This window comes from Theobroma cacao, chromosome 9 (assembly GCF_053813885.1).
Source record: "Theobroma cacao isolate CCN51 chromosome 9, ASM5381388v1, whole genome shotgun sequence".
Classification (NCBI taxonomy): domain Eukaryota; kingdom Viridiplantae; phylum Streptophyta; class Magnoliopsida; order Malvales; family Malvaceae; genus Theobroma; species Theobroma cacao.
Window position 1 is genome coordinate 50,077,328 of NC_142647.1, and position 10,225 is coordinate 50,087,552.

General features: G+C 38.6%; 3 protein-coding genes across 3 annotated transcripts; 2 read left to right on the forward strand and 1 right to left on the reverse strand.

The window, feature by feature from the left end:
- Window positions 1-2,661, forward strand: LOC18591033 (cation/H(+) antiporter 24). Its single transcript, XM_007016934.3, has 3 exons — window positions 1-237; window positions 347-1,354; window positions 1,474-2,661. The coding sequence occupies exons 1-3, from the start codon at window positions 1-3 to the stop codon at window positions 2,659-2,661; spliced, it is 2,433 nt and encodes an 810-aa protein (XP_007016996.3).
- A 1,112-nt stretch (window positions 2,662-3,773) lies between these two features.
- On the forward strand, window positions 3,774-5,750 carry SEF (HIT-type Zinc finger family protein). Its single transcript, XM_007016935.3, has 4 exons — window positions 3,774-3,988; window positions 4,079-4,181; window positions 5,176-5,282; window positions 5,363-5,750. The coding sequence occupies exons 1-4, from the start codon at window positions 3,884-3,886 to the stop codon at window positions 5,564-5,566; spliced, it is 519 nt and encodes a 172-aa protein (XP_007016997.1). The 5' UTR covers window positions 3,774-3,883; the 3' UTR covers window positions 5,567-5,750.
- Window positions 5,751-5,968: 218 nt separating this feature from the next.
- LAC3 (laccase 3) lies at window positions 5,969-8,641 on the reverse strand. Its single transcript, XM_018128367.2, has 6 exons — window positions 8,472-8,641; window positions 8,230-8,381; window positions 7,820-8,064; window positions 7,599-7,727; window positions 6,452-7,405; window positions 5,969-6,351 (listed from the first exon to the last, which is right to left on the reverse strand). Exons 1-6 carry the CDS (start codon window positions 8,589-8,591, stop codon window positions 6,221-6,223), a joined length of 1,731 nt encoding a protein of 576 aa, XP_017983856.2. The 5' UTR covers window positions 8,592-8,641; the 3' UTR covers window positions 5,969-6,220.
- Between the last annotated feature and the right edge of the window lie 1,584 nt (window positions 8,642-10,225).

Genomic DNA, 10,225 nt, shown 5'->3' on the forward strand with positions numbered 1-10,225 from the left:
ATGGAAATTTACAAAGGCGCTAAGTTCCAAACCTTCAGCCATGGCACCGCGGCATTGCCTCTGGTGTGTATGAGAGCGCATGAAACTCATTCCTTCGGCATTTTCTATGGCCAAAACCCTATGAAATTCTCCTTCAACATAGTCCTTGTCGATCTGATCTTGGTCATTTTGATCACCCGGACTGTTCGCTTCCTTCTCAGGCCTCTCAGACAGCCTAGGTTCATTTCTGAGTTAATTGTAAGTATCATATCTTTCTCAATTTCTTTTAGTTTTGGGGACCTTTCTTTTATTCTTGTGTTGGATTGCTAAGTTTTTCGTCTTCTTTGATCATTTATATGATTTAAAGGGCGGCATTATCATTGGACCCTCCCTTCTTGGCCAGAGCAAGAGCTTTAGCCATATTGTTTTCCCTCTCTATTCCAATTTTGTGATGAGAAACGTTGGAGTGATGGGGTTTATGCTATTCCTTTTCATAAGTGGCGTGAAGATGGACCTAGGCTTGTTGAAAAGATCGGGGAAAAAAAACTTTTATATAGCCATGATTAGCATTGTTGTTCCTCTCGTAATTGTGACTGTCGTTGCAATCATTACTCGAAAATCAATGGACAAAGAACTTGCCAGGGCTTCTTCAATTGGAATAATTGCCTCATCTTTGGCGATAACAGCATTTCCCATTCACTATGCGGTACTTCAAGAATTAAACCTTCTTAGCTCCGAGGTTGGAAATATGGCCTTGTCCATATCTTTAGTTAGTGATACAATTGGGATGAATTGTCTGGTCATTTTCGAGGCAATGAAACAAGGGGAAGTATCCGGTAAAGATGCTCTTTGGTATATGATTTCTTTGGTGGTTCTTCTAGCTTTCACTGTTACCGCCGTCCGACGAGCAATGATGTGGATCATCGAAACCACCCCTGAAGGAGAACCGGTGGATCAGTTTTATGTGGTTGCCATTTTGTTGGGGGTGTTCGTGATGGGCTTTTTGACAGACATGTTTGGTATAGCCATTGCTAACGGCTCATTCTTGCTGGGATTGGTGATTCCAAATGGGCCGCCGCTAGGGGCGACCCTGGTAGAGAAGAGCGAGACAATTATAATGGAAATCATCATGCCGTTTTCGTTTGCTTTCATCGGACTCAACACGGATTTTTCTGCAATGACTGAGGCTGGCTGGTCTACCTTGGGACCGCTCTTTGCCATGGTTATATCAGGTTACTTGTCCAAATTCTTGTCAACTCTGATGGCTGCCTACATGGTAGCCATGCCATTGAGAGATTGTCTTGCTCTCAGCCTTGTTTTGAGCCTGAGAGGTCAAGTGGAGCTTATTCTATACGTCCATTGGGTAGACAAAAATGTATGTTCTCTTTCTTCATGTGTCCCCTGTCAATTACTAGCTAGAAATGATCTCATAAATAGGACTCAGGGTATTCATCTGATCATTTGAATTGTGTTTTGGATGTTTATTACTAGCAGATAATAAAGTTACCTGCATTCACAATGATGGTATTTCTAACAATGATGTTTACCGGAACTCTGACACCTTTGATCAGCATTTTCTATGATCCCACAAAGCCTTACATGGTAAACAAGAGGAGGACCATTCAACATACCCCTCCGGATACAGAACTTGGGATACTACTCTGCATTCAGGACAAGGAAAGCGTGCCAAGCCTTGTTAACCTTCTTGAAGTCTCTTATCCTACTGTTAACAACCCTCTCTCAGTTTACGCTTTTCACCTAGTCGAGCTCATCGGCCGTGCTAACCCTTTATTCATAGACCACGAGGATCAGGAACAGGAAGACCTTTCCATCAAGTTCCCTGACTCGGAAACAATCCAGCATGCTCTAAAGCTCTATCAGGAAAGGAGGGATGAATGTGTAAGGCTCCATCTTTTCACGGCTACGACAGCAAAACGAACGATGTATCAGGATGTCTGCAAGCTTGCTTTGATAAGCAAGGCTGCTATCATCATTTTACCTTTTGAGAAGGAACGCATTAGCGACATTGCAATAACTGAGCATTGGGGTGGTGGGCAGCACTCTTTAAGCATCAACGTCTTAGCCAATGCACCTTGCTCGGTTGGAGTTCTTGTAGAAAAGGCCCACCGATGGCACCTTTCCTTATCTCGCTCCTTCCAAGGCGCTGTCCACAACTTTATTGTGCTGTTCCTAGGAGGAGCAGATGCTAGAGAGGCTCTTGCTTATGCAGATCGGATGGTTGGCAACCCGAACGTCTCCCTCACTGTCATAAGGTTTCTTTCTTCAAACTCTGAAGGAGATGACGAGAGGGAGAAGAAGCTTGATGATGGAGTGGTGACTTGGTTCTGGGTCAAGAACGAAACAAACGAGAGAGTCATTTACAGAGAGGTGGTAGTAAGAAATGGAGAAGAAACAGTTTCAGCAATCCAGGCGATGACGGAGGAGAACTATTATCATCTTTGGATCATGGGAAGGAAACAAGGGATCAATCCAAGGCTTCTGGAGGGATTGTCAACATGGACAGAGAATCAAGAAGAGCTTGGAATAATCGGGGATTATGTTTCATCTACTGATTTTGGTGCCGCGGATTCTGTGTTGGTGGTGCAACAGCAAATTTTGAGAGCGCAAGGTGCCACCATTGCAACTCCTTCATCAAGCTTTTTGCGGCGCTTGCTAACCTGACATATATATATATATATATCCGTAGAGTTAAATACAATTTTCCAATGTAAATGGGTTCTAACTCCATCCCTTTTTATCATGCTTGAAACTTATAAACAGATCATGACCTCTAGTCTAGATGTTAATTAAGCCAAAAATTAATTGTGAGTATGAGCTTGTATTTGATATCACACACATACATATACTAGTACATTTTTCATGGCCTCTAGTCTAGATGCTAATTAAGCAAAAAATACACACATATACTAGTATGTTTATGATTATGATTATAGGGCGATACAAAGATTAAATACAACTCTAGTACATACATACTAGTCTGTTTATGATTATTGGGACAATCAAAGATTAAATAAAAAATTATGATTATTGGGACAATACAAAGAAAAGATTAAATAAAAAACCAAAAAAATGCGGTGAGCGTGGATCGAACACGTGACCTTCAAATCTTCAGTCTACCGCTCTGTGGTGAAAGACTTTTTATTTTAATCTTTTTTATTATTAAATTTTAATTTGTAAATAAAAACTTTAGTTGACCTCAATGACTTTCCTTCTAAAATATTTTTCTTACTTATAATAATATTGAATAATTTTTTTTGAAAGGCAGAAAAATTTTATAAAAATAAGAGAAAGAAACACAAGGGTACCAAAACTGGTAGAAGAAACCAATAATATATAAAAGTAATGTTACAAAATATCAATTATATATAATTAAAATATTAATTGCCTTGACTTTCAGTTAAGTTTATTATAAATATTAATAAAATTTATTTATATAAATAAGATATTTTAATTACATTAAATTACTTTTCGTTAGAAAGTATTTTTTTCTATCATGAATAATTAAAAATAAATTAATATTAAAAATTTTTAATACTATAATTAAAAAGTTAAAATTAAAATTTCATATATAATTATTATTTAAAAATTAATAAAAATAAGCATTTATGGATAACGCACGTGAAAATAATATTAATTTAGTTATAAAATTACAAATATTAAATGTGAAATGAAAAGAAAGATAATGGGCTATTGAGCCTGAGCCCATTATCCTTCACAGGGCTTTGTGCTGGCCCTATTTAAAATTTCCTAAACCCATACGCCTGAACCGTTATTATTTTTACAGAATTGCCACTATCCGCCTCACTCTTCATCTGGTGTCGACGGTCGCCGACTTCTTCAGAACCACCGTCCTCTTCCTCTTGTTTCCGTCGCTTTTGCAGCTATGGATGACGAAAATTCGAACCCGTTTCGGAGAATGTCGAGCCGTACTCGTAAAGTGGCTCCTAAAATGGCTGCAGCACTTGCCAGCTCTGATAATCGAACTCAGGTTTTTCTTTTCTTTTTTTTTTAATATCATTTTATTTCTATTTTTGCTTGGGAAATAATTTCTGGGAATTTAATATTTTGCATAAAAAAGGCAGCTTTGGCCCGGCTTGAAGCTTTGGAGAATGATAACGCAGGGATTGAAACAATTGAACCGAACGATGATGATGAAGCTTCTCTTGATGACGATGATCAAGGTTTTCTTCTCCCCCACCCCTTAATTTTATCTCCTTTTCATTTTATGGAAATTTATCTTACTAGGCCAAAAGGGTATTGATCATTTGAAATGAGATGCTGAGTTTTATGTTAATAACACTCTCACCCTCACATTTCAAACCAAAGATTCAGTCTGAACTCTGAATCTTTTTGGTAGTTGAACTTTTGATTGGTGGGAGTAAGTAATAGGTTACTAATTAGGAAGAACCTTGTTTCAACGATCATAAACCTACCCGAGAAAAGGAAAATATGAATTACTCTCGTCTTACTATTGTTCTAGAGTAAGAATTATGTTGTCCTCGTTAATGTCATTGTATATTAATTAAGAAGAACTTTGTTTCAATGATCATGAACCTACCAGAGAAAAGGAAAATGTGAATTTTATTCTTAGTACTGTTTTAGAGTGAGAATTGTGTTGTCCTTGTTAATGTCATGGTATATTAATTAGGAAGAACTTTGTTTCAATGGTCATGAACCTACCGGAGAAAAGGAAAATGTGAATTCTTTTCGTCTCAGTACTGTATTAGAGAAAGAATTTTGTTGTCATTGTTAATGTCTTGGCCTATGCATCTGTTTTTGGGAGGTTGGTTCTTTTTTTTTTTCAGAGCCTTATGGATATCCATGGTACCTCATACTCATAGATTTAATAGCTTTTCTTCAAAGGGTGTTTCACTAGAAGTTCTAGCATGACTTAATCTTCCTGTTTTCGATTTTTTTCTGCCTTGGTTTTGTTTAGAAACCTCTTTGATCTGTTTCTTATGCTAATTCTTCATTGTGAACTTAGGATTTATTGCTTCAAAGTAGTTGGGCATTATCTAATATGTTTCCCACCATCAAGACCTGCTTTATTCAAGCAATTAATTGAAAGGGCAGTAGTTGTTTGAGGTTGAAAAGGAAATCTAACCATCTTTGAAATTTCTGTTTTAATGCTTGTTTTAGAAAGCTGTTTTATTCATTTAAAACTTCCAACTGCAGCATACATGCAAAAGAGGTCCAAGGGCACAAAACGTAAAACCCGACAGGCAAAAGCACTTGAAAATGCTAGGAAGGCTCCGAGAACATTTCTTGAGCTCTTACACGAGGTAAAATGGGTAAATGCTGTTTCTGTTCCTCCTGATTTTAACTCCTTACTTGGCTGACCTAAATAATTCCTCCCTTGAAGGCAAACCTGGAATCCTTGCCTGCTCATGTTCCATCCTATTTGAGGGCGGCAGTTGGACCTCCAAGCTCTACCTCCCGCCGGCATTTCTGCAGTGTTTGCGGATTTACTGCAAACTATACATGCGTGACATGTGGAATGCGCTTTTGTTCTGGCCGTTGCCAAAATATACATAATGATACTCGATGTATGAAATTTGTTGCTTGAGTGATGAGACAGGAACCAGAAAATTTTTGTTTGTATAGCACAACTCATCAAATGCCAAAAAAAAAAATGTTCTCTGTTGTGTACTGTAATTTTTTCATATGTAATAGTCGCCCCTCTGTAGGAGCTTGTTTGTTGTTAAGACATCCTCTTCTTGAAGTGATCGATGGTAGATGCTTTTGGACAATTACTTAAAAAAGAGTAGGTTGTTACAATCTTGTGGTTTTCAAAAGCTAGATACCCCCACCACCTCTATAGAATATTTATGCAAAATAGACTCGCAGCTCAAACAGTGCTACTTTCATGGATAACAAGGGCTCATAGTGCAGGTAGTTTTCATTGTTCGTGGAAGGAGGCATCTGTAATTTTAGAAGTAAATTTTCTGTAGAGGTATAAAGCTAGATATCAGAAGAAGGAAAGAAACTTGTATTATTATAAATGTAATCAGAAATCCCATTCTTTAATCTTAAAAACAATACATTGATAATGTCAAATCAGTTGCTTAGTAATAGTACAATTCAGGACGTAAACCTTTTGACAGAAACAAAGCAGAAAAATCCTGGAAACCAAGTTCAGGTAACATTTGCTAAGGACTCTCGTAAACAGCAGATACTGGAACTCATAATCTTAGATCTTTCTAGCTGGTGATTTTGTCTTTTAACATGGGGGCAGATCGAGTGGCGGAGGCTGTACTGTCTGCAATTTCCCAACTCCATTCTCGACTAGGAAAGCTGTGGCCAACCCCCAAGGGAGATGGGTATCTATATGACAATGCAGCAACCAGATTCCTGTTTTGGACCAGTTCAGTAAATGACAAGCATCGAAAACGTGGAAGCTGTTTAATTTTGAATTAAAGGAATGTACTCGAATGTAAGTTTGGTATGTTACCTGGATTGTCAGCCACAAACCGGATGGCTACCCATCCTCCAGGAGGTGTTCCAATGGTGTTTCTCTGTGGGGGATCGATAAGGTTGAATTTGGCCGGATCATTTCTGGGATCAAAATTACCAAAGCCACTTCCAACAACATAGAATTGGTACCCATGAAGATGCATAGGATGATCCTCAACTGTGACAATACTTGTATCCTGAAACACAATTTGTACCGTGGAACCAAACTTTAGTTTAAAGAGCTTTGTTCCCTTAACTGGTTGCCAGAGTCCTCGGCTTACGTTGCCTGTATAATCAAATGGAATGGGAGGAACAGGCGGAAAGTCTGCGGTGAAGATACCAGGTTGACCCTGGTAGTAGGCCTGCATTAAGGAGTTCCTTCTTGGTAAAACAAAGGATACATTGTTGATGCTGGCAGCAAAGCGAGTTCCATTGGGGCCTTGACATCGAGGGCTATTAGGATTCGAGCAGTTGATTAGTCCTAACCCCACTGTGAAAAACAGGCTCTCATCAATCTCAATGGGAACTTTGACCTGGGAAGGACTCTTTATCTGCGCAGTGAATGCAGTTGCAGTGGCTGTGTCGTTGAACCCCGGTAGCTGGGGGAAGATTGGTTTCACAGGTTGTCCTTTTTTGGCGCTGCAAGGAGCGGATTTATATTCAAGGATTGCTGTGGTGGTGGTATTGTCGAAAGGTGCATTGGCGGTGTTGTAGGCATGTGCTGCCATGTAGTAACGAGCTGAAGGCTGATCAGCAGTGAGGAGGACATTGGTTGTCTGACCAGGAGCTATCATGATGACATTTGTTGTGAAAGGTTTGGTGTAAGCAGCATCCACAGCGACAACAGTTAGTTTGTGGTTGGCCACACCAAAGAAGAGTTCTTGATTCATTGCAGAGTTGATGATCCTCAAAAGAATTGTCTCCCCCGCCTCCACCGGAAATATGGCAGTTTCTGCATTTTTAATGAATAGTTACTATATCATCCGCCCCATGATGTTCCCATTTTGATGGAAAAACAGTTCTGATTTCGGCTTTTAGAAGTTTAATACTTTATACTCTGTAGTTCATATCTTGATTAAGCAATGTGTCGTTTGCAAGAAAGCAAAAGTGAGCCGTTTGGTCAGGGTTAAACGGTGAAAGCATACCTTTGCTAGAGCATCTATATAAGTCCCCTGGTTGACCATTAATTGTAAATGCATCTGATACATTTGGAGCAGCTCCTGTGAAAAGTGCCAGCCTTAGAACATCCATCGGATCTCTGTCCCACCATTCTCCTGTTGATCATCATTTAATTTCATTTAAGTTACGCCATATATTCTGAAAAGATAGCTCTGGGAACTTACAAAGATCAAAGACATAGAATTACCAAGAAGAATGGGAATTTCTTTCTTGGGCATCGGGAAGGGGTATGGAGAACCCAACTTAGGATATATGATGAGAGCTCCATAAACTGTGGCTCTAAGCCATCTGCTATGAGCATGCCACCATAAAGTCCCCTCCTGGTTTTGGATGGTGAACTGGTATGTATAAGACCTCCCTGGTTGGATAGGACACTGAGTCACATACTCAGGCCCATCCGCCCATGGATTTTGCAACTGTCGAATTCCATGCCTGATCAATGAAAGGCAGAAAAATGACACCATAAATACAAGCACCAGTGCAGTCTAAGCAAAATCAAAATTTAAGCTTCTGAATTATGCAATGAAATTAGTCTCTACTCTTCGATATTTGCTAGGCTAGTTTGAATTTGTAATGTATACTTGTATAAAGAATTACCAATGGAGGGTGATATTGTATCTAGCTCTATTTATAGCTTTGATCACCAGAGTATCACCATCTCGAACTTCCAATGTTGGCCCTGGAAATTGGCCATTCACTGTAATCGTGCTATGAGTTCTGCACAGCCTCTTCACTGGCTTTGCTTCAATCTGTTTTAAGAAAAAAGGAAAAAAAAATAGTGTCATACTTCATTGCAGCAAACAATCTGGATTAGAATTATGTTTATGAAGAAGACATACAACAAAATCATGGTAGTGAACTGCTGCATCTGCAAAGGATGCTAGGGAAGCAAAGATTAATAGAATGACAAAGAATAAGTATGAGCTGCATGGCTTGGCACTGAGTTTGTGACACTCCATTGCTCTCTCTCTGTGAGAGACTTTGGTTGAGGGATTGATCAGTGAGTTTGGACTTGAGGGAGAGCTAGCTATTTATGCTAGGAAAAAGCGGAAAAAGACAAGAATTTAACTCTTTTTCTTTACATTGAAATGGAAAAATTAGGTTTCAAGTCAACATGAGAAATATTAAACTTTAGGACAACATTAGTCTAACCATAAAGAGGATTTGGTGCACCCGCTAGCCGCATTCATGTAACAAAACTCAATTACTAAAGGGGGATTCTGCACTCTCAATTCTCAAATCACATACAGATTACCCTGCTTCTGGGGCAGTTGCAGTCTTTTCATCATAGACTTTCATGATTATTAACTCAAATCTGTCAATCTTTGCATAAAATTTAGTGCTGAAGGACCCAACAAGAGATCTATGGTTATGGTCCAATGGTGTTATTCCCTACTGCACTCTAAACAAAGTTCTGGAGGGGTTCATTTCTTCATATTTTGACACATGCACTAAAAGGTTTTTCAACCAAATTGGAGAGAGTTCAGACTCAGGATTAACTCTGTTTACCATTTTTTGCTGATAAAAACAGTTTGATGCTTTGCAGACAAAAACTTCTGTCCACATTGCAATATCCAGATGAGGATTACAAATTATAACATAAGATGTTGTTTAAGTTTTATCTCTGGGTTATTAAATACAGTAAAAGATCAATTGTTAGCTCAACAGTTTGTGATTCTTCTATACAATGTGGACCAAAGCATTTATCCACCTGTCCAATGCTCACTGATCCACTGTCTACGCATATACTTCTTCATCTGCTATACTTTTTAAAATATGGGTTTTGATTATTAGTTTGGTTACTCGATTATCATAGGACAGCTGGGGTGAGGTTGAATTTTGTTTGGGATTTGGTAGAGGAAGAGGAAGAACTGTTATCTCCAGAATTTAAGAACTACTGACAGAAGCTGCCAGTCCACAGTCCAAAGTCCATGGTCTTTTGACAAAATCGATTCTCAGGAAAATTATACTACAAAAGTCATCAGTTGCATTATCTTTGATGATTTTCCCCTTGATTATCAAAGGCTAATCTAATGAGGCAAATTTGACAAATTGGCTTTGAGTGAACCCACAGTTTTCTCTATAAGCATTTAAAGATCATATCTTCCCATTGAACATGAAGTCATGATGATGAGTGCAAACTTTTTCAATAAGTGCTATGGATATCCTGAGATTAATCAACAACATAATAATAACAAGATCAACTTCTTCCAAGTCATGAAGTTTCTGTTATTTCACCCTGCAACAGGAAGAATCTCCCCCATGATTAACGTGAGAATCACATAAAAACTGCACAAGAGCTCTGACAAACAAATGGTTAAACCTGCCAAACGTCTGCAGCAGGGTAATGGCAGCTGCTTTTTTCAACATGATTAAGATCAAGTAAACATCAATCAAGGCAGGAACCGACGTAACAAACAGGGGTTAGGTTTTTTCTTCTGTATTTGGTGTTTAATATTGAAATGAAGCAGGTTTTGATAGGTCTACTCCCCAAACTTTTCTATGGAAAACTTGAAAATCAATGGTGCTTAAACACTTCGTGACAATGCAGATCATAATGAAGTAGGTAGCCTGCCAAACTGACTTCAGGTCA

What these genes read in the sequence shown, in the direction of transcription:
- LOC18591033 (XM_007016934.3), top strand. Translation starts at nt 1, where the DNA reads ATGGAAATTTACAAAGGCGCTAAGTTCCAAACCTTCAGCCATGGCACC. An exon ending in GGTTCATTTCTGAGTTAATT is followed by an intron (nt 238 to 346) that starts GTAAGTATCATA and finishes TATGATTTAAAG; the next exon opens with GGCGGCATTATCATTGGACC. An exon ending in TCCATTGGGTAGACAAAAAT is followed by an intron (nt 1,355 to 1,473) that starts GTATGTTCTCTT and finishes TATTACTAGCAG; the next exon opens with ATAATAAAGTTACCTGCATT.
- SEF (XM_007016935.3), top strand. Translation starts at nt 3,884, where the DNA reads ATGGATGACGAAAATTCGAACCCGTTTCGGAGAATGTCGAGCCGTACT. An exon ending in GCTCTGATAATCGAACTCAG is followed by an intron (nt 3,989 to 4,078) that starts GTTTTTCTTTTC and finishes TGCATAAAAAAG; the next exon opens with GCAGCTTTGGCCCGGCTTGA. An exon ending in TTCTTGAGCTCTTACACGAG is followed by an intron (nt 5,283 to 5,362) that starts GTAAAATGGGTA and finishes CCTCCCTTGAAG; the next exon opens with GCAAACCTGGAATCCTTGCC.
- LAC3 (XM_018128367.2), bottom strand. Translation starts at nt 8,591, where the DNA reads ATGGAGTGTCACAAACTCAGTGCCAAGCCATGCAGCTCATACTTATTC. An exon ending in TACAATATCACCCTCCATTG is followed by an intron (nt 8,065 to 8,229) that starts GTAATTCTTTAT and finishes TTCATTGATCAG; the next exon opens with GCATGGAATTCGACAGTTGC. An exon ending in ATATAGATGCTCTAGCAAAG is followed by an intron (nt 7,406 to 7,598) that starts GTATGCTTTCAC and finishes TTAAAAATGCAG; the next exon opens with AAACTGCCATATTTCCGGTG.